This window comes from Xenia sp. Carnegie-2017, unplaced genomic scaffold, assembly GCF_021976095.1.
Source record: "Xenia sp. Carnegie-2017 unplaced genomic scaffold, XeniaSp_v1 HiC_scaffold_25, whole genome shotgun sequence".
Classification (NCBI taxonomy): Eukaryota; Metazoa; Cnidaria; class Anthozoa; order Malacalcyonacea; family Xeniidae; genus Xenia; species Xenia sp. Carnegie-2017.
The window spans coordinates 4813495-4834145 of NW_025813488.1; the positions used below are offsets into that span (position 1 = coordinate 4813495).

Below are 20651 nucleotides of genomic sequence, written 5' to 3' on the forward strand. Positions count from 1 at the left end.
GATTTTAATTTATGCATGTTATAAATAGATGGCCCTCGTTCTTTCCCCAACGCACGCACACACTGTGTAGACCACGTAGGTATCCTAATCAAACACGTGCTGAAAATTGATCAAATAATCGCTAACCACACGTGTTTTATTTTTAATCAGTAAAGTTATCAAATGTCACAAATGTTTTTAAAAAAAGAACATTAGGTTTTTACCGATGTCTTTGAGGTACGAGGCTAATCAACGTTGCCATTACCAAATGACGATTTTAGTAAAGTAAGTGGAAATATAAAATACCTTAAAACATGAATTCCACAAAAATCATATAGGAAAAGAATGATTAAAATAAGGTCATGTAGGAATAGATTTTTTAATATAACCTCGAAAGCAAAAAAAGCAGGGCCTATAAACAGCAATTATGAGAACACAATTTTTTGCCCTTTGTTATAAGCACGAACAAAGTTTAAAATAGCGAAATTTTAGCCACAGAAAACGAAGAATAATTTGGATGCTGCATGTTTATTAACGTTTCCCATCGCTTGATTTGTAATTTGGCAGCACTAAGTTTTTTCTCTCTCGACATTGTTGTTTTTGCAGTATTTTTGTATAACTGTGTATTTCATTTACCACTAGTTTCTATTCTTTAGTCGTTATCATTCAGTCAAAGTGACGAACATTTCAAACAAGCACTATTTTCGCAATTGATCATCATGTATTTTCTTTCAAAAAAGTTTCTGACTTAAAAAGGTATGGCATGCAATTAAAAATATAAGTGAGAACTATATAGTTTTTCGGCCTTTTGGCTGTAATGTATTTTTGCCCTCTTTAAATAATGTTGCTACGTCTATTGCTACTTAAGTATAAGGGGCAGTAGAAATAGGCTAAGTAAATAGAAATGTATCAGAAAAATAATACAGTCGAATTCACTTATAATTCATTTGTTTATTATACTGTATAGTACAGACGTTACCAAGGATGGATTATTTGATCATCAGAGTTCAAGCAATAGTTGATAATGTGGAATAGTAGCCTCACACTTCAGATCAGGGAATTTGCAAGAAATCATCGATTTTTCCCCTCTCCGTCTGATTTAATTTTCCGATCCTACATGCATTGTAAGGTTTTAAAGATTTCTATCACACAGGTTTGTCGAACACACCTTTATCGACATGATCTTTAATGATAAGCTGTTGTGTTCACGTGTTATTGTCGCCTGCTAAACATGCAATTGAATATCCGATACGTGTGCGTATTTATAAATTAAACATATATTGCACGTCAATAAATACAATAACTCCTCTTTGCACGGAGCAAAGTAAAAAGGAGGCTTTTACGTAAAGAGTGCACAGCAAGGGCTTCATGTATAAAAAGGAAAAGGCTCGGAAAAAACGTGCAGAAAAGTGATCACAAATCTTCATCGAATTAACCACGTAATACACTTAACCTTATTCCAAAAAGTGACGTTCGACAAGCTTCTTGTATTATCCAGTTTATCTGCTGTGTCAGTTTTTACCAACTATAAGATATGTTTTCACCAGGAAAGTAAGTCAGTAGTTTATTTTTATGTATGTATTTAGTAAGCCAACACACTTTTTTTGTATATCCATTGCTTTTATTTAAAATTTTTTGGTAGGGGGCAGTGAAATGAGACTTGCAAATGTAGCTAACTGTTCTTCAAAGTTAATTTTTGATAGAAATAGAGAATTAAGAAAATGATTATGAAATTAAGAAATTATAAATGATGGTTAAGAAAGCTATTGAGTAAATCAGCTGTAACTTTCTCAGAAACCATTGACTATGAATGAAATCATGCAAAATGCTACATGCAGGCTGATGCAGCATAAATTTCGACTTTGAAAAAAACTCATACATCGGCCTAAATTTGCCGAGAGTGTGAACATTACCAAACCACAAAGTCAATCATTTTAAACGTAATAATTATAAATTATACAACTAGTCAAAAAATATCTAACCATATTATTTGATATGTACAAATAGATGCACAAACAAATCATGACATGACTAAGTCAGTTGGTAATATTTTGACTGAACTTCACGCTCGTTAAAACAAACAGCTCTAAATACAATTGTCTTTTTTAGAAGAGTAAGGAAATAAACTCGTGAAGCAATTTCTTTTAGTTTCTGACACACCCCATGTCAAACAAAGAAACGAGCGATGGAAAAATTAAAAGATTCAACAACTATGTTCTATATAATTGTCGCGCTTTATACTGAATGCTTGCTATAAATACCTCGATACTAGTTGCTAACAGGCTTCTCTTTCTTATTCCATGCAGACTTCCTTTTCATTTGAGTGATACGTCATTGCTTGACAACGATGGGCTGTGGCTTCCTGCACAAGAAACATTTTTACTGGACAGATCAGATTCGTCGTGCAGGGAAGATAAGGTGAGCAACGATTTTTAAAATCACTATGGCGTCTTCTCCTGACTACAACATGCTTATTTGTCAAGGTAGTCACTTCACGTAGGTATAAAAGTCAGTAAGTGGTGAATAAGGGCAAGTACGATTTTTGATCCATTTGAAATTATTTTATTGACGAAAATTTAAATTTCCAGAAGTTTCAAGAAAACTTTCGATTTGAAGACTCGCAATAAGACCTTATAATATATTGAGTCAGTTCAAAGTACATTTTGTAAAAACACGAAAGAAAAAAAATGGAAACATAGGACAACTTGTAAAGCTAGCGATACACGAAAGCTTATAGCTACTTGTGTTCTATCTCTGCTGCATATATTCTTTATAAAACATCAATGTGTTTGAAAATAAATTGTTCACAACAAACGTATAATTTCGAGCAAACAATTGCTATGTAAAAAATCATTGACTTTCTCACAAAGTTTCTCATTTTTTCTGCTACGCAAACCAAGTTAAAACAAAAAATCCCCAAACCCTAACAATTAAGACGGTTCTATAAGCATTCAACTTTGCTTTTTCATTCATTATGCCCAAATAACAGAAGAAATTTCTAGACTCAGCAAACTCTGACGTGACCTCTTCTAAATCAAATAGAAGTAGATTCTAATTCAACTAAAAATGTTTGCCTACCGGCTTAACCAGCGGGGTATGCAGCTAATGAGGATATAATCTAATCTGTTCGTAAGAGCATAAGTAGATAATAATAATTCTACATTGATGAAGTATGTTGAATGACATACAGCGAACATATCAACTATACTTAGAGCATCGTGTAGGTTTTGTCTATCCTGTGCTACATTCCACTTTTGAAAGTTCAGGAAGTCATTAAAGCCCATTTTGATGATATACAGGCCTGGTTTCTAATGGAGTGTCATAAAAAGAGACGTCAATAGATTCAAGCTAAAATGTTATTGTGTGAACTATGCAAACTATTTTTGGGTTTTTCTTAATTGATAAGATAATTTAGTAAGAAATATGCTGATTAAAATGAATATGGGACTTCCTAAGACATCTAAAAAGGGTATATGAAGTTTCAATTGATGATAAAGAAGCTTGCATTTCCTAATAAGAAATATTTCTTCACATTCCTTTGTAATCAAATACAAAAACAAACGTTCTTGACATAACACACAAAAAAGCGAGGGGTGTGTGAAGGAATAATGCTGTGGGATTACCATTAGCAAATATGTCAAAATGATTTAAATCACCGTGAACATATGGGAATAAAGATTAGACAGTATAAAACTGAGGAGATATACTAAAGCTGAGCCAAGGGTTTGAGTTAGATATACATGCAAGACATAAACAAACAACATAGTTGATTAAGACACATGTACAAAAGAAGAATGAAGAAATTGCATGAAATAAACCGTATCACCTCAGTATCAATGTAAAGTTAATCTTCATTTTTTTTTACCATTGACCTTTACTCCACCTTCAATTTTCATTCTCACCTTTAACTTTTTATGCTCGATCCTCGTCCCTCAACAATCGGCTTTCAGACAAAATCTAACAAAATGGAGTTAGCGTTAGTGGAAGTCAGATAATAATTAGCGAGTAGTCTTGCAATTCTTTTTGAATAATGGTGACTAAGATGCAATAAAATATCAAAGTCAATATTTTATACAAAGTTTGATTCGTAGCTTGATATTTAAATATCCTCCAAAGTCCTGGTTATTAAAGAGTTGATAGAACGAGAAGAAGCTTAAAGTTTATGTATGAAATCTTACTGAAATTATGAACAATCGTTCTGTAGCTATAATGAGGCAACGACGTCTAAAAACTGAGCGATACTGCTCATATAATGTGAAAATCGCGTTTAAGTATTATGGTTCGATTTAGAAAGAATATTTTCCTAATTCATATAAACAAAAACCATACCAATCTAAGCTTACGATGGATAGCGATATAGATGTCAACTAAAATAAAGTCCCATTTACAGTTATAATGCTTGAATATTAACTCACAATGCAAAATAAAAGTACTATAATATACCCAAATAAGAAAATCTTTATGCTATACATAGCCGTACATAAAATTACATAATTTCATAAAGTTCAAGTGAGTTCTTTCGTGTAGACAAGACGTCTAAACTTGTAGAATTTTCTGACTAATAACAAGCCAGACAATTTATATATTTTCTTTTTTATCCAAAGTACAATAATTGTATTCTCCAGAGAGCCACCTACCATGCATTGATAGAAATTGTACGCAGCGCGACATCAACAAAGTATTAGTGGATTTCAAACGAGAAATAAAGCAGCATTATCTTGTATTATACGGTGTTATACAAAGTTACATAAACATACATTTCATTAGGAATCCGACATTTGAAAAATAAAATAACAACACACCTAAAATCTCTAGAATGTAAGGCTGGCACAGAGATTAAATAACTTTTTTATCAAAACATATTAAGTCAGAATGTAAGCAAAAAATCATGCAATCAAACGTAGCTATATACACAAGCTTAAAAAGTTGCAGAAGTGAGTAGAAAAGTTAGCTGAGCACTATTAACAAAAATCCAACATGCATGAGATGGAAAAATCAATGTGAAATTGTTATCAATGTCCAAACTCAAATCCAAATATGTGAGATTAGAAATGTAACAAACAAACCAAACAAACTTTTTAATGCTTTAATGATTGCACTATTTATGCATTTGTCAAAAATTTGGTTAGTTTTATGATATACTAGTATCTAACAAGTAACTTTAAATCACTTACTTATATCTAACATTTCAAAGTACTTCCTTAACAAAGTACTTCCTTGAACATGTTTGAAGAATATTTTCAAAAAAAGTTTCCATGGTAAAATTTATAAAACCTATGAAACTTTAAGGGTGTCACGTCATACATGACGTGGATAGCCACATAAAATAATGCAAACGGAGCACAGCTATAAATTTTCATTTGCTCTTTGTACAGCCATTCCACAGTCAATGTCTATTATTTTGAATCTTCTTTAATGAACACTAGTGAAACAGGAGGATTTACAGTCATGGATACGCCATAGATAATCACAAAATGATTTTTACTTCTCCGAAAAAATAACATCTAAATATTAACATCTGTTAGTTTTTATGCCATGAGAAACGTTATATCACTAATTTGATGACAAGTAGCTAACTATGTCGTAAATAATCTCATTGTAAATCCAGTCGACTAATTCTTATAATCTATATTTATAGCAAACACAGACGCAAAGTTATTGAATGTAAAAGTTACATAACAAATTTTTGACAACAAATTCTCGGGAATTTTAACATAACGCCATATTTGACATTAAAAAACCGATATATTTTGTTGCATAGCCATGGTGTGCTAATGCATGCATATCTTACTCCTGTTATGACTGTAGATTTCAGAACATCATTATTCAGTTCTTTTAAAATCTATTGTAAAAATTCATCACAACAGTACTAGATAAGCGGGTTATTTGTCTACAGTCTGTATATATATATATCTACAAACTGATTTACAACAAAGAATTCTAGTCAACAAACAAGTCAGCCAAAAGGAATGTATTAATGAAAAAATATGTTATTTTATCGTGGATTAATTAGTTATTATCTCAATCAAAGGCAAATAGCAACAAAGTAATTCGTCAACAGTGTATATATCAGACATGTGCTGTCTTAAACATTTCCAATGAAAAAGGAAAAACGGAGTGCTAGTGACTAACATACATGTATGTATCATCAACGAACAACATCATTTTTAACAATCAAGAAACGTGCAGTCTTTAAAGAAATATACAGGCATGTTTTGATGCTTATAGTCAAAGCAGACTATAAAAGTTCTATCTACAAAAATGGATTAGTTTTTACTCCTTGTTATTCATTAAACTACTAAATTTTACATTCTTACGAACCTTTCTACATACAGCACTTGAACCGAACAAAATTGAGTGGGAGGTAAAAAGAAGTGCAAACATAGAAAAGTTATTGCAATAGCTTAACATTTGTATAAAGGCGATTAAATGTTAACAGCAATAAAAATAATATTATCAAGAAATCAATCCCACTCAAGAAATTAATATTTTTATGTCCGATGGCAATTTCTTCTTCCATTCCATAATAATCTATAATTAACCTTAATAAAACAAATATACTTTTACATATGCTTAATATTACGAAATCATTTCATTTCTATTTACTCTGGTTTGTTTTTCAAAAATAGTGCAGGTGTAATTAATGTATTGTAAGAATCTGAGGAAAATGTTTTACAAAAGTGTATCACAAGGCACAAATACTTGTACAATACACAAAAAATTTTAAACTTTGAAAGAAATCATCACCAACTTTTCCCAACCCATTTCTATATATAATCTGAAACGGTTGTGCTTAGGTATGCATGCCATTATACCTTAGAGTATTTTGGTTAATTATTTTATTTATAGACACTGATTTTCGACTACAGAAGAAAGCACTTATAACTCTTGGTAAAAATACCAAATTTAAATTATTTTTGATGCGCAGTCAAATTAATAGAATCTAAAAGCTAAAAGCTTTTACAAGTGTCGTAACTACATGTGGATTGATTGTTCGCCGTTGTTGAAACACATTAAAAAAAGTTGATGATGTCGGAAAAGATATTTTAACCTTATATAGCTATGACATGCATGCTTCGAAGGGTACGCTGTTAGCAAGCACTCGTTAATATTGTCAGTATGATTTCGACTAGTGAACCGTTAAAACTATACGCACATCAAACTTGTATTCCAAACTTCAAACTTTTCGTGATGGTTTTGAATGAATAGGGCTTATAAAAAAATTTGATACACTGAAATAGAAGTATAGTCAATAGTAACAAATTTACGTGACAATTTCTGCGCCCTGCTTTGATTACGAATGTACAGTCACACCATTGTTATAATGAAAGAAGAAAAAATTAAGGCTTGTAAGTGCATTTTCGACCCTCCTTTTAAAACATAAACTTACAAAAATGTTGTGAAAACATTTTTTAAAAAATGTTGTGAAACATTTGCATGCATGAAGCTTCCTTGCTTTATATGTACGTACCATAGGCCTGAATGAACGTTGTCGTATTCATTGGGAAATGACGTAGTTTTGTTGACAGAGACCTGGACACCATATATGTTTGACGTAGCTTAGGAGGGATCTTTGTGTACATGTATATGTGTGCCAACCATCAGTTTTTTGCGTCAAAGTACAAGAACATTGGCAAAGTCAACATCAAGAGACGTTGAGATCCTTCATCTCTTTAAAACGCTAATACCTGAAAGAAAAGAGTTCAGTAAAGCTGATTATTTTATCAAAAAGTAAGTTTAAAGTTTATCGCACACAGCAGGAATAAATGTCGTGATATTTGATGCTAATATAATCTGGTGATAAAAGAATTTTTAGAAATAACTTGTTCATGCAATGATATTGCAACAGAATGAAAAAAACGTCCACATGAAACGCATCTATACTGTCATTTTTAAGTAAAGTATAAAAGTCTCTTTCTAAGCGTATATACGAGTTATTTTTGATGTTCTATTTAGGAATTAGAAAACATCATTCCAATGCATGCTAGCTAAAATATATATTTATGAACGATATGTTTTACACGCAAATACTAAAGATAGGTTGGGTAATAAAATCTATTGTTGAACATATTTACTTATTTCACATCACACTAATTCCTCTTATAATTTGGCTATCATCGAAAATGTGAAATGTTTAAATTCCTCAAAAACGTCACTTACCAAACGATGCATTGTCATGCAATGAATAGTATTAAGAACAATTTAATGTAAGCGTCGAACAAATATTTGGTAGCTATATATGCCATTATCATTGTTTCATTATGAAGTCGATATCATTGAAGATTCGGTATATTCCATCCTCTTTCTTATTAAGTAGTTGCATGTGACGGGATAACAAACACGAGCACTGCGTATAAACTACGACTTATGTATAAATGACCAAGGATAAAAAGGCATTAATTTCTATCATCGGTTTAGCACTACTTTGCAAAGCTTTTATTCCTGTAAGTGATCTATCATTGATTAAGCCCGTTTTTACTTGTTTGCGGCGGTATGCTCCAATTGATTAGTATTTCTGTAGTTGTATATCGATTTTTTACATTTCCATGATGTTTACGAACTAAAATTGACGTTATAAAGAACAGACTCACTTTAAAATGGAATCTGTGCTGAAGTTATGAAGAATTGGATTTGCGCAATGAAGTTGTATTTTCAATTTGAAAAACGATGCACGAAACTAATAGTATGACAGCGATACTTATCGACTACCTCTCTGCTGCAAGAAGTTAGAGACAAGCAAAACTCTAACTGTGATTTGAAACTGTCCTTTTGAAACCAGCACATGGACATTTTGTTTGTATATGAAAATCTTGAATACTAATTACAGCACTTCTGTTTTGTATATGTAAAAAGTATCACCTTTTAATAAGCAGCAATGTTTCCAGAAAACCCTAGCTATGTACTAGACCAACAACTGAAAAAGGTGATAAACAACTCGGATTAATGACATGTTAAGCTCACATACAGGAAAGACGTTCAGCACCAAAATCATTTGTATCTAGTGTAATGAAACTATATACGTACATATTGCGTGCTATAATTGCCCAATATATATTTAAATATCATTGATAGTTGTTTAGCCATCATACAAATCTATTCTACATGTTTCTGTCATTCGGATTTGGAATCTTTCTATGAGAAATAATCTACAAAACTAATTAAAGTATTAATGATTATCATGTGTGAAGGCTGTGCTCATTGATGAGAATCTTTAATTTTTCGGGCCCTCCATTCAGTTGAAGCACAGGGAAATGCATGGATAGAAAAAAGTATAAAATTGGGAAGTTATACCAAGATGATAAAAATACGAAGATTTTATACTCTTTACAAGACTATATACACTTAATAACATACTGAATAAAAACACAGGACATATTTTCATCTATATTGTTTGGTATATTCCAAAAATATAAATTATAGTGTCTGCTTTCTACTTTTCGTCTTGTCTTAATCGCTTATGGGGGTCTTCCGCATACGTATGGAGACAGTTCACAGGGAAACGCTAGCAATGGATGTTTTAACACTGCAAAATATTCAGGTTTTTGCAGTTTCTTGTGTTTAGTTTATGCACGATTTACTAACAGTTGAGAATTTCCCGTGCTACTCATGGATATATAGGGCATTTTAGTGTTAAAATTTTATAACAGTTGAGAATTTCCCTGTGCTACTCATGGATATATAGGGCATTTTAGTGTTAAAATTTTATAACAGTTGAGAATTTCCCTGTGCTACTCATGGATATATAGGGCATTTTAGTGTTAAAATTTTAAAGCGTTTATTATCTCTTCCTAATCAGTGAATTTATGAAGGCTAGAAGGTGAGAAGTTTGAACGTGTGAAAAGTGGATTATATACAAAAGAAAATATTTCAAAATATTTGAGTGCATATACACGATCGTTTTGTGCACTGATATAAACGCATTTCATTGTAATTATTGCATACACGTACGTAGGTGTTAAAAATAAAAATTTTTCACCAATAAAACTGCATTAGTTTAATGACTTGCCAAATAGGTTATGTAGTATCAAAAGTGTTCATGACAACTTGTTAGCGATAATTTATCCATCCTGTAATAGTTTTCCTGATTTACTTAAAGCGATCAGACGAACAAAAACAAATTCGTCATCATTTGACAAGACATTCAGCTTTGAGGAAAGAGTTATGTGAGCCATATAAACAAGTAATTTCCTTAATGTATTTCCTTTTTACTGTCTGCCCTATATCGTGATGCGTAATTTTTCTAAACCTTCCATGTCATGGCTTTGCCAACGCACAGATGAGCACAATGAGAGAATTTATGATGACCATTTAGCCAAGTTTAGAACAGCAATTTCGTCCTAAAAAATGTATCCCTCAATGATCTTTTGATCTCAAAATTTTTGATTCCCTAGTTGTTTTATTTCCAATATTCGCAACCGTTTGTTTCACTTTCATGTTCATACAAAGCTCTACATATATTATTGATTATTAATTAGTGACACAGAGAAAAAAACGGAGCAATAAAAAGTAGTGAGAGCGGAGAAGTCCACAAAACTACAGTGCGGATGCAGCAGATAGCGTCTCAAAATATACGTTTGTACATGTAAAATTAAATGTATATTTTGGTGTGTGCCCTGAATGACACATTATGAGTATTTGAGCTTTGTACAATGGCAATCATGCGCAGTTTACAAAATATAATGGGATAATGGTGCATGTGTCTGTCAAATCACAGTATTAGCGTCAATGATAGTGTCAGTGTTGACAGAAAATAAACGTAAACGGAGAAAAGAGGCCAATGAAACAAGTCAATTTTCACAAAATAACCTGGGATTATCACGGGTTTTAACTACCGGTGTTAATGACTGACTGCCCCTTACATAGCCACAATGGTTGTCCTAAATTGTAAATATTTCTCCCATGCATGCATGCTGTAGAAAGCAAAATCAATTTATGGTTTTTATACGTTTCTGTGCAAAAGAAAGCTTTATAAGAGTTTGCCAAATGTTTGTTGTATGTGCGTGCTAGACGTTCAAGCCTATCCCACTTAAAACTACATTCATTTTCGTTGTATGAAACAATATCCAAAGATAAAGACACGCTACATGACGTGTTCATTTTGTACATTCTGGTATTAACAACATAGCTCAATAAATAAAAAAAATTCATCAATTTCTCCTGAACGGACGTGCATGACACGATCTGTCAACATTGCAATGACAAGTATTATTATGAAAGACAAGTGATATATGCACGTAATTAAAGCACGTTTGGAAACATAATTTGATAATAATGTTGTCAAACAATTTCTATAGTGATAACTATAAATATATATATACAAAAAGAAAAGAAACCAAACAAGCATGTCAATACAACGTAAATATCCAACAAATACTTTGCAGACTTTTAAAAAAGAAATGTCAACGTGGCTCCCTCCTGTTAAATTTTACCAGATTCAATAAAAAGGAAAGTGGGATGTTAGATATCAAGATTATATTTCAAATAAATCTGCCCACATAAATGTGCTATTGTCTTCACATCTCACCAAAAACTATACATTTCTTAGAACATAACAACAGAAGAGAGCTATAGGAAAGGGTCAATAAATGATTAAGGTTTGTGACTTTGTATTTCTTCATGGTCATTGCGTGACACTAACATTGATTTTGGATTGCTCGTATAGCGTGTATACTTGTTGATCATATGATGGAATGGGAAATAATGCTTATTTTCAGACCAACTTTTTATATTGAATCTCAGACAACAGAAACTCGTTTCTCGTCTCTCGTTAATCTTTATACAGTGTAGTCAGTGTGTAGAAGAGGCTTTTTACCACCCACCAGGTATAGACATACATGCGTTTTAATGACTTAACAAAACACGGTTACTTCTTTTGCAAAGAAGATGTTATCAATTGATTGACAAAAATAAAATGATTACATTGATGAATATTCATGAACAAAAAATAGATGTGATCGTTTGTTTCCACAATGATTAATGTCGGGTTTATTGGTGCTTGTGTAAAAACAATAAAATGTCATCCATGCTGTTGAGGCGAGCAAATCTCCAGATTGTCATGTAAAATCTTCTTATCTCAAAGGAAAAACATGCCGGAAAACCGATAAAGTTTGTTCAAACGCAGTCAAATTGTCATCTTTGAAGTGAAGGCAAAAATTCTGATTATGGATGCATGGTGATCTCCTCAGTTTCAACATAACGTCGATTAAACAACGGAAAATTGCACTTTAAAGGACCAAATATCTTTTAATCATATTAAATTCGCACCAAATGAAGGTTCATTGTATAATAAGCGCTGTGTGAGCGTGCATGGGTGGCAAGAGAGAATGTAATGTATCTAATTATTCGATCTGGTGTGTTGACTGTAAATGCATGTAGCACAATGTGTTCTTTACAAGATTAAAATTTGTAATCTACCAAGTTAATTTTCTCTAACACAGGCAGTAATTTAAATGTCACGAGTCCCTCTATACAATGACCTGAACTCATGACAAAATTCCAATGATCAACGTATGCGTATAGCTATAATTGTTGTATAATATTTTATACAGTTTCTGTTTAAAATGAACGAAGTCGACGGAAGCCACGAATTTGCTGTTGCTATAGTTTGCCAAGTCATATTATACACGCTATGACATTTGGTGTTAATGGTAAATATTTTAGTACTTGAACAAACAGGATATTTTGCTGTTGCACAACCAGACATAGTAAATAATCTGTTCGAACATCATTTATTACTAAATTTTTAAGCCATTTTACACCTCAAACCACATTTTCGTCTTAGTTTAAAGAAATGTTTAAAATATTTTAACATTTTTAAACATTAAACTGAAGCTTATTTAACTGTGATCTATAACTATGGATTATGTACTCAATACTAAACAAAAATCATTAATTTATACATCCCTTGTTGATTGTTCCCACAAAGAATCAAAAGGATTATACTAATAATAATAGAATTGTTGTACAAAGTGTGAAACATGCAAAGGTATATATTTATCTATACTATAGCGCTCTCTAAACTCAAGTGCTATAACTTTAAAGAACATTTTATTCGTTTTCATCAGTTTCTAGTGACAATAATAAAGCAATATTAAAAACTTTACAGTATTTATAGATTGATATGTACATAAGTAAAGTTTTTACTTTTTTTTACGATCTGTAGGTAGCTCACAAGAAAAAAAAATCATATGACTGCACAACCATAGTAGCTCCAAAATTGATCATATAGCTCATGACTGTATTCAATATTTTAGTTAAATTTAAAGCGTGATTTCAATGAGTTTTACATTATATTAATGGTTATTTGAATTAAGTATTTTGAGGTATCCTAAGGCAGTAATTTATATATATTGTGTGCATTAAATAAGATATGAACTTACGTTTTGGCCTTCTTGTATTTAGCGCAGAAGTAGATGATTGATCAAAACTTCGTTTCATACATGCTATATAAAGCCAGAGATTATAAGCCAGAAATGAAATATTCTAAAATAAAAAAAATAATTATGAGCACAATAAGTAAAATATTAAATATATTTGATAAAGTCAAAGTACTTTTTTGCACGCTTAAACGAATAGTAATCACATATTCAGCTATAAGGTGATACCATTAATTTCAACAGAATTGGTCGGTTATAAAAATGGTAAACTATTTCTCTGTAGGACCCCTACGGTGGTTAAAAATATAAAACACTAACGCACTGGGTGTCACCCGGTTTGGGTGGATAGATGAACTGTTTGAAAGTATGCCCAGTGTTATAAAACTCAATATATCCGTTTCATTAACGTGTATTTTAAAGCCATGCGTCGTTTGTGTATTCTTATTTACGTTTTGTTAGTTAATGCAACGAAGTCAGGACTATAAATGCCGTCTTGTGTCGTGAAGACGGCGGCGGGGATACTATTGAAACTATGTGATCAAAATTAGTCCACCGTTAAAATGAGTTAGTTTATAAACGAAAGTTTCTGTTATTCTTTCCTCAACTGCAAGGAAATTACTAACAACGCCGTGTAACGTGAATTGAATTATGGATGTTGATTACGTTCATTTTGAAAAAAATTCATTTACATCAGCAACGTGATATCAAGTTACGTGTTATCTGCGTCAAATCCCACATAGATAATGAATGTGTCAGTCAGTTTCTGATGGATTTACAAGTGGTCCATCTCTTAGTGAGAGAGACAATTTGAAATAAACATAAGACCATTGTATGTACATACGAATTTCACCGTGATTTATGCACAAAAGATTGAGCAAACGGTAATCAACAGAAAATTTACCAATACAATGCATGTCTGACCAACAATTTGCGCGCTTGCATGTGGAAGTTTTTAATTGTTTAAAATCGCCGTCGTTCATCATCTTATTGTAAATATATTTTCTTTTTCTTCAGGCTCTCCTAACATCAGACGATTTACAAATGGCTGCATTTCCCTTTAACAGAATGGCACCCTATCCTGTCCATGGTATTGGGTTAACACATCCCAGCTATGAACTCATGAATCCGATGAGCACAGCAGTTGGTAAGTATTTATATAATAACGACTTTACATATATCAGTTTTAATTTATCATTAAAGATTTCTTTGTCTTACTCTGGAATCATAATTCAATCCAGATGATACAAATTAAAAACACATGCATTTAAATAATTATATTGTGTTATTAAACACAACGTTTACTTGAACATAATAGAGATTATGAGCAATGAAACAGAAGTTAACTCACACTTTCTTATGCTGTAGGGACTTAGCATCTTATTGCTTCTTCTTCGTCTAAAACCTATTCTAGACAATAATCTATAATTTCAAGGAATTTCTTTTAATGTTTTAAAAGTGATAAACAAACAGAAAGCTTGCCATGGAATTCGAAGCCAATATTACAATGGTGTGATAAATTTTGCCGGGTTTAAATTTGGTACAAAATTTCCTTGATTCTTGGCTTTCAGCAACGAATAAATACAAACTGCTAGACAAATTACCAGTTATATTCATTTTCAATTAAGGAAACACCATCATGTAAACTATACTCAAATGAGACTGGCTGTGTTGTATTTTAATGTTAAACCTTAAACTGTATTGACATGATGCAAATATACAGCATATTTATAGTATTTTCCTTAAAAAATTCAAACAATTACATTATTAATTTGAATAAATAAATATATTCCTAATATTGTATTTATAGGCGATTGATTTATACAGTTGCTATATTTTAACACTGTTCTTAATATGAAGGTGTTAGTAAGTCAATCATTTGAGCGGATAATCTTTTAAGAATTGCACGTCAAAATACTTTATGAAAACTACCATTCACATGTGTAACCGATGTATTTCAATTGAAGAAAGATTGCACAGAGTATCGTGATTTGAATACGACTCACCTACGCAATTTGGCTTACATTCATTTTAGACAAAAGGAAAGCGACAATTTTGGAAATCTCTTCCTCAAACAAAACTAACTCACAGCCAGCATCTAAAACGCAATAATAAATTTACAAATTCTGCGCGTCATACCAACTACTACGATATTTGCAACGCACATACAATACACGAGTTTAATTTTACATATTCTGCACATCATTAAAACCTATACAATCGATCAAATTTTTGTGTGGATCACACACGACATACAATGCAAAAACATATTGTTGGTTTATCAGTTTTATATCCAACAATAAAGTATAAGGAAAAAGGAATCTTAGAAGTTATACTATTTTTAAACACTTTAATTGCCGAACACTTTGAGGAAAATTTATTATTGTGCAATAATTCAGGATATAATTTTACTGGTGTTGAAACTATAGCATTTTGTCGTCATTAAAGATCTGTTTTTACTTATCTTGAAAGTTTTACTACCTCGTCTGCAAAGTAATTAAAACAGCAATTTGCGGTAAGACGGTATTTCCCTAAAATAAAGTGAGGAAACCAAATGTCATTGCATACAAGCTTGTAAATTTTTTCCTGTCTTATGCAATTGTCTTCATACAAAGCAGTTATTTTTATATATCATTTTACATATTAGTTAAAATACTGTGATAAGAGCTAAGCCTTTCTTGTACCAAATTATCTTGTAATGTTCTTTACATTGTAGCACTATTAAAACATATTCCATAAGTTGCCTTTTAAAATTAATAAAAATGGATGAACCCGACTGTACAGAATAAGACACACATTTATAAGTAATAAATACACGAACTGCTAGAAGAGTCTGTAGCATTGTTTGTAAAGTTTGGCAATAGATTGAGACCTCAAAGACTAAACACCAAATCATGACATAAAGAACATTCTTAACTACTTAAGATGTATTTATATAAAATCTTGTTTAGCTGTGCGATCAATCAAATACTAATCAAAATACATAGTTGACTAGTAAGCAAATATGTTTGTTTATTCACAAGATTAATGTGTTATGATGGAACACAATTACTGCCAATAAGAATACAACATTAAATCGATCATTGTTCAAAATTATTCAAATCTACCAGAAAAACGTAACAAGAATACATCCAAACATACACATTGTTAACACACGTTTTATACGACTGGCCTCAAACTTGAAATACATATATAACAAAGCTGCTAGTTAAACTTCTCAAACGCAAAAAAATGCAATTAAGTAATGTACATATTGTATACACTATTCATTAGGTGATTTGCACATTTAATCAATTGAGCAATCGTGAGATTCCACAAGAACACGCACAGTCTGTAAAGACCTGATAAAGAGAGAATTCAATAAAAACCCCACCCTGTTATAATGTTTAATTTTAATGATTTATAAATGTGAAAAAATAATCTAATTTGTGCACGTACATTTTAATGGAAACAACCTCATCTATGAGCCAGTAACGACTGAATAACAATCTAAATCCTAACATATATGATATATTAAGAGCCTTAAAATATAGAATTATAATATTCATCCTAATATATGAAATTGTTGACGAATTTTTTTTATCAAAACAGCAACACAGATCTTAAATGCATTGTCTAAATTTGCATTGGTATAGGGAGTTTAACTTAACGCTTTTTTGATACCATCAACTCAACGTGGTATAGGATAAACTATACGCAGTTACAACCAAACAAACATACGCAGAAATATGGAAGAGTGTGTAGGAAATCAAAGTGTAAACTTTATCTTCCCATTGCAGCCCATCCACCGAGAAAACAACGTAGGGAAAGAACTACGTTCACCAAAGCTCAACTGGAGATTTTAGACGATTTATTCTCGAAGACACGTTATCCTGACATATTTATGCGAGAGGAGGTGGCAATGAAGATCAGTTTGCCTGAATCGAGAGTGCAGGTAAGGTGGTCGGTTTGCCTGAACAAAAAATACAATGACACAAATGTACATGTATGATTAACTACCTCAAAGCATCATAAGATGTGCATGATAAAGAACAGGCTGTTTTCAATAACGTTTACTTAACACACTAACAATGGCATGCATATACATGATTGAGCACAGCAAATCGTGTGATGAAAACAAAAATCTTTGAAAATTCTCATCTAATACAAAAGTAACATTTGTATTTAGATTGCAATTTTATGAAATTTTACGTTGAACAAAATAGATGAACACTGCAGTGAGGTTCATTCACAACGTATTAATCGACAAGACTTTTGAGAGTACATTAGCGCTTTTCCTGATTCTTTTCCTCCTACTCTTTATAAGTGCTCAGCAAAGAACCAAATACGAATAATTTTTGAATAAACAAATCACGGCAAAAGAAAACTAGGGATACGATTGTTAGGAAAGCTTATGCGATTATTTAAATGTAATTGAGATCATCGACTTTTCTAAATCATGTTACATTCTTCACACGTTGAATTTCCCTTCGGGTATATATGTGTAAAAGGAAGTTTTATTTTACTTTTTTTAAAAAATAATCCTCCGTTTGTTTAATTGCAAAAAAGGCGTCTTAGCAACTCATTTGCTCCTTGAAACAGATGCATGCCATTCATGGAAAATTACAATTTGCTCAAATTTTACCAAGTTTGGCCTTTTCGAAAGAACTAATACTTAATGGTCACACAAGCTTTTCAGTGGTGATAAGCGTTAGATCATGTAAGCTTTTGGAACGTCGATTATACCCTCCAATTTTAAGCCAGTTTCCCAAAATTCTTCATGTATCTACAAGTGTACTTTTACGACACTATAAGGCAGCATTAGAATTTACCTTAAGTAATAACACGATAAGCATTTTGCCGGCTCAATTTTTTACTTGAAATAAGACTTATTATTTTAAGGTAACTTCTGCGATATAAAGACATTGCATAAGATGTTTAGACTCAATAAGTGAATGTAAAATACAGAAACGATGGTTAAAAAGCCTTTGAAAAAGTTACAAAGTAAAATTTGACAATTTGATAGGTTTTTCGTCAAAGGTTGTGTCTATTGCTCGTAAACAAACAGCGTTTACTTTTAAACTAAAGAAAAAATCTTCATCCGCGCACAGACTTTGTTTGCTTTAAATACTGCATTGAAATTAGGGCATTCCAAACTACAGACTTTGATCACGATATTTATCATCAGACAAAAATTAGAGACAGAATGAAATAGAAGAAGATAAGAATCTTTGAGTCTTCCTTCCTGTGTGAAAATTCTGTGCAGTTTTGACGTAAAATAGGTGGATGTGTTGAAATATGATGGACATTGTTGAAGGAGGTACAAGTTCAATGACCTACATACATATCAGTTAACACAATTACCAAGGAAAATTAGGAAATAAGCCAATGGAGAAATTAACTGGTTTTATCAACTGTCTTGACCACAGCCACAGAATGTGAATATTATTATATTCATCATTCCTCCAAGATTAAAAGCAGCAAAGCTCAATAATAGCAATAATGACTTGACGATAGTACAAATGACATCAAATCATGCACAAGTGAGTCACGTGTGTGGGATTAGCAAACACAACACGACATCACCGAATATTTTCATGCCTTTATCATTTTGCAATATCTTTCACTAAATTGATTTTGATTATCCAACAGGTGTGGTTCAAAAATCGCCGAGCTAAATGTCGTCAACAGCAGCAAAGCGCGGATGGAAAAATAAAACCAAAAAAGAAGCCTTCAACGCCAAAGGAAAACGTCCCAAAGAGCTCATCAACATCCCCTAATGCACCTTATAGTCAATATCAAGCATATCCCACAATGTGGGGATCGCCAAATGATCAAACAATTCGCAGTCCAACGTACCCCACATCAGTCATAGGCAACTCAATGTGTAACAATTCCACCTCCATGATGATACCGCATTCCACCCCTGGTAGATATCATGCGGGCTCACAAGACAGACCCTTTCTCCCAATGGGAGTGTACATCAATCGGCCTATGGCACCTGCCGTTCAACACCCAATCGATTTTCACGAGCCTTCGATGCAGCCGCTACCAATCTCTACAGCGAGCCACTCAAACAACGCAAGAGTATAACATATTTGAGCTCATTTAAAGGGAAATTGCTAAATTTATTAAAAAATATCAACTGAGATTTTTCGAATGAGAGACAAATGAGATGTACGTGTTGTGAAAAGCAAATGAATCCAGATACAATTCAGGGAGTTTAAACTATGGAAATATTGCGTCGTAAAGATATTCAATTTTACTAAGAATTTTTTCAAACTTTAAAACTTTTAATGCATGGCTTGCAATGTGAATAAAATAAAAAATACTGCTTGTAAAGTAGACAATGGATATTTGACGAAATTATTCAACGATCTTTTAAAACTTTAGCTGGATTATCGGGTATTCGTCGTGTAATAACAACCTGGTAAAGAGAACTTAGAGAAGTAATCCCACCATAAACAGCTTCTCTAAAGAAATCTTGAATCATGCTTATTATTTCCACCTGCATTTTACTAACCCTGCGGATTATCTGTACAATATCATCGTAAATGGATCAGCATTGTGTAATAAAATTAAAATATGCTTCAACGACTCAACAAAATATACATAAATAAGCAAAAATATCATTACATTATATTATAGTGAATGTGTATTGTATGGCTCATCAAAAGAAAATAAGTTGCAAAACTCTCCAAGAGTGTTGCCGAATTTTAGCGGATATATAGGATGTACTATACTCCATTAAATTCTCAGGTCTTTTCTAAAATGAATACTCTCGAACAAGTTAAAAATGTTTCCAATATTGATTAATAACATCAGTTCTATAATAACTGAAGCGGCTGTTTTCAGAAAATATCACAATTTTTCACTCCCCCCTGAAGAAAGAACGAGAAAGAACACAATGAAAAATGTGTATGTATTTGATATGTGTTATATAAGGAAAGTAAGTTGAATTTAAAAAAAAAACAAAAAATATCTGGATATTAGTAATATTAGAAAATTATATTGAATTTTGTTAATAAAAAAGATTAACATCAGTAAATGTAGTTATCAAATTAGTCTTTTCAAATACGGCTTTATGGATTTTTTGGTAAAGAAACAATAAAAGCAAATATTTCGGACATTGGGACATCCAACCAGTGAAGAAAATGTTGGCATTTTGAAAGAAATGCTAAAAAGAATAACAGATTATAAAACCAACAACTAGTCTGTCGATTGATGTTTGTTTTTGAAAAATGCAAATTTTTTGAACTAAAGGCGGGAATATGAAAGCAGGGGGAGGTCGACTTATCGCCCCAGTCCACTTAGCCGCTC

The 20651-nt window shown here is 32.0% G+C and overlaps 1 protein-coding gene and 1 long non-coding RNA gene across 9 annotated transcripts; one reads left to right on the top strand and one right to left on the bottom strand.

Moving 5' to 3' along the window:
• Positions 1-662: 662 nt before the first annotated feature.
• Positions 663-19983, top strand: LOC124453033 (homeobox protein OTX1 A-like). 8 transcript variants are annotated; one of them, XM_047003725.1, is made up of 5 exons: positions 663-735; positions 2286-2397; positions 14370-14499; positions 17132-17286; positions 18984-19983. In XM_047003725.1, the coding sequence occupies exons 3-5, from the start codon at positions 14397-14399 to the stop codon at positions 19422-19424; spliced, it is 699 nt and encodes a 232-aa protein (XP_046859681.1). In that variant the 5' UTR covers positions 663-735; positions 2286-2397; positions 14370-14396; the 3' UTR covers positions 19425-19983. The 8 variants fall into 8 exon arrangements, with proteins under 8 accessions (XP_046859681.1, XP_046859679.1, XP_046859674.1 ...); XM_047003723.1 differs by lacking the exon at positions 663-735 and adding an exon at positions 980-1132; XM_047003718.1 differs by lacking the exon at positions 663-735 and adding an exon at positions 1282-1530.
• LOC124453034 lies at positions 3697-8269 on the bottom strand. Its single transcript, XR_006950932.1, has 3 exons — positions 8140-8269; positions 7451-7667; positions 3697-3936 (listed from the first exon to the last, which is right to left on the bottom strand). It is a non-coding gene; the product is annotated as an uncharacterized LOC124453034 (long non-coding RNA).
• Positions 19984-20651: the final 668 nt, after the last annotated feature.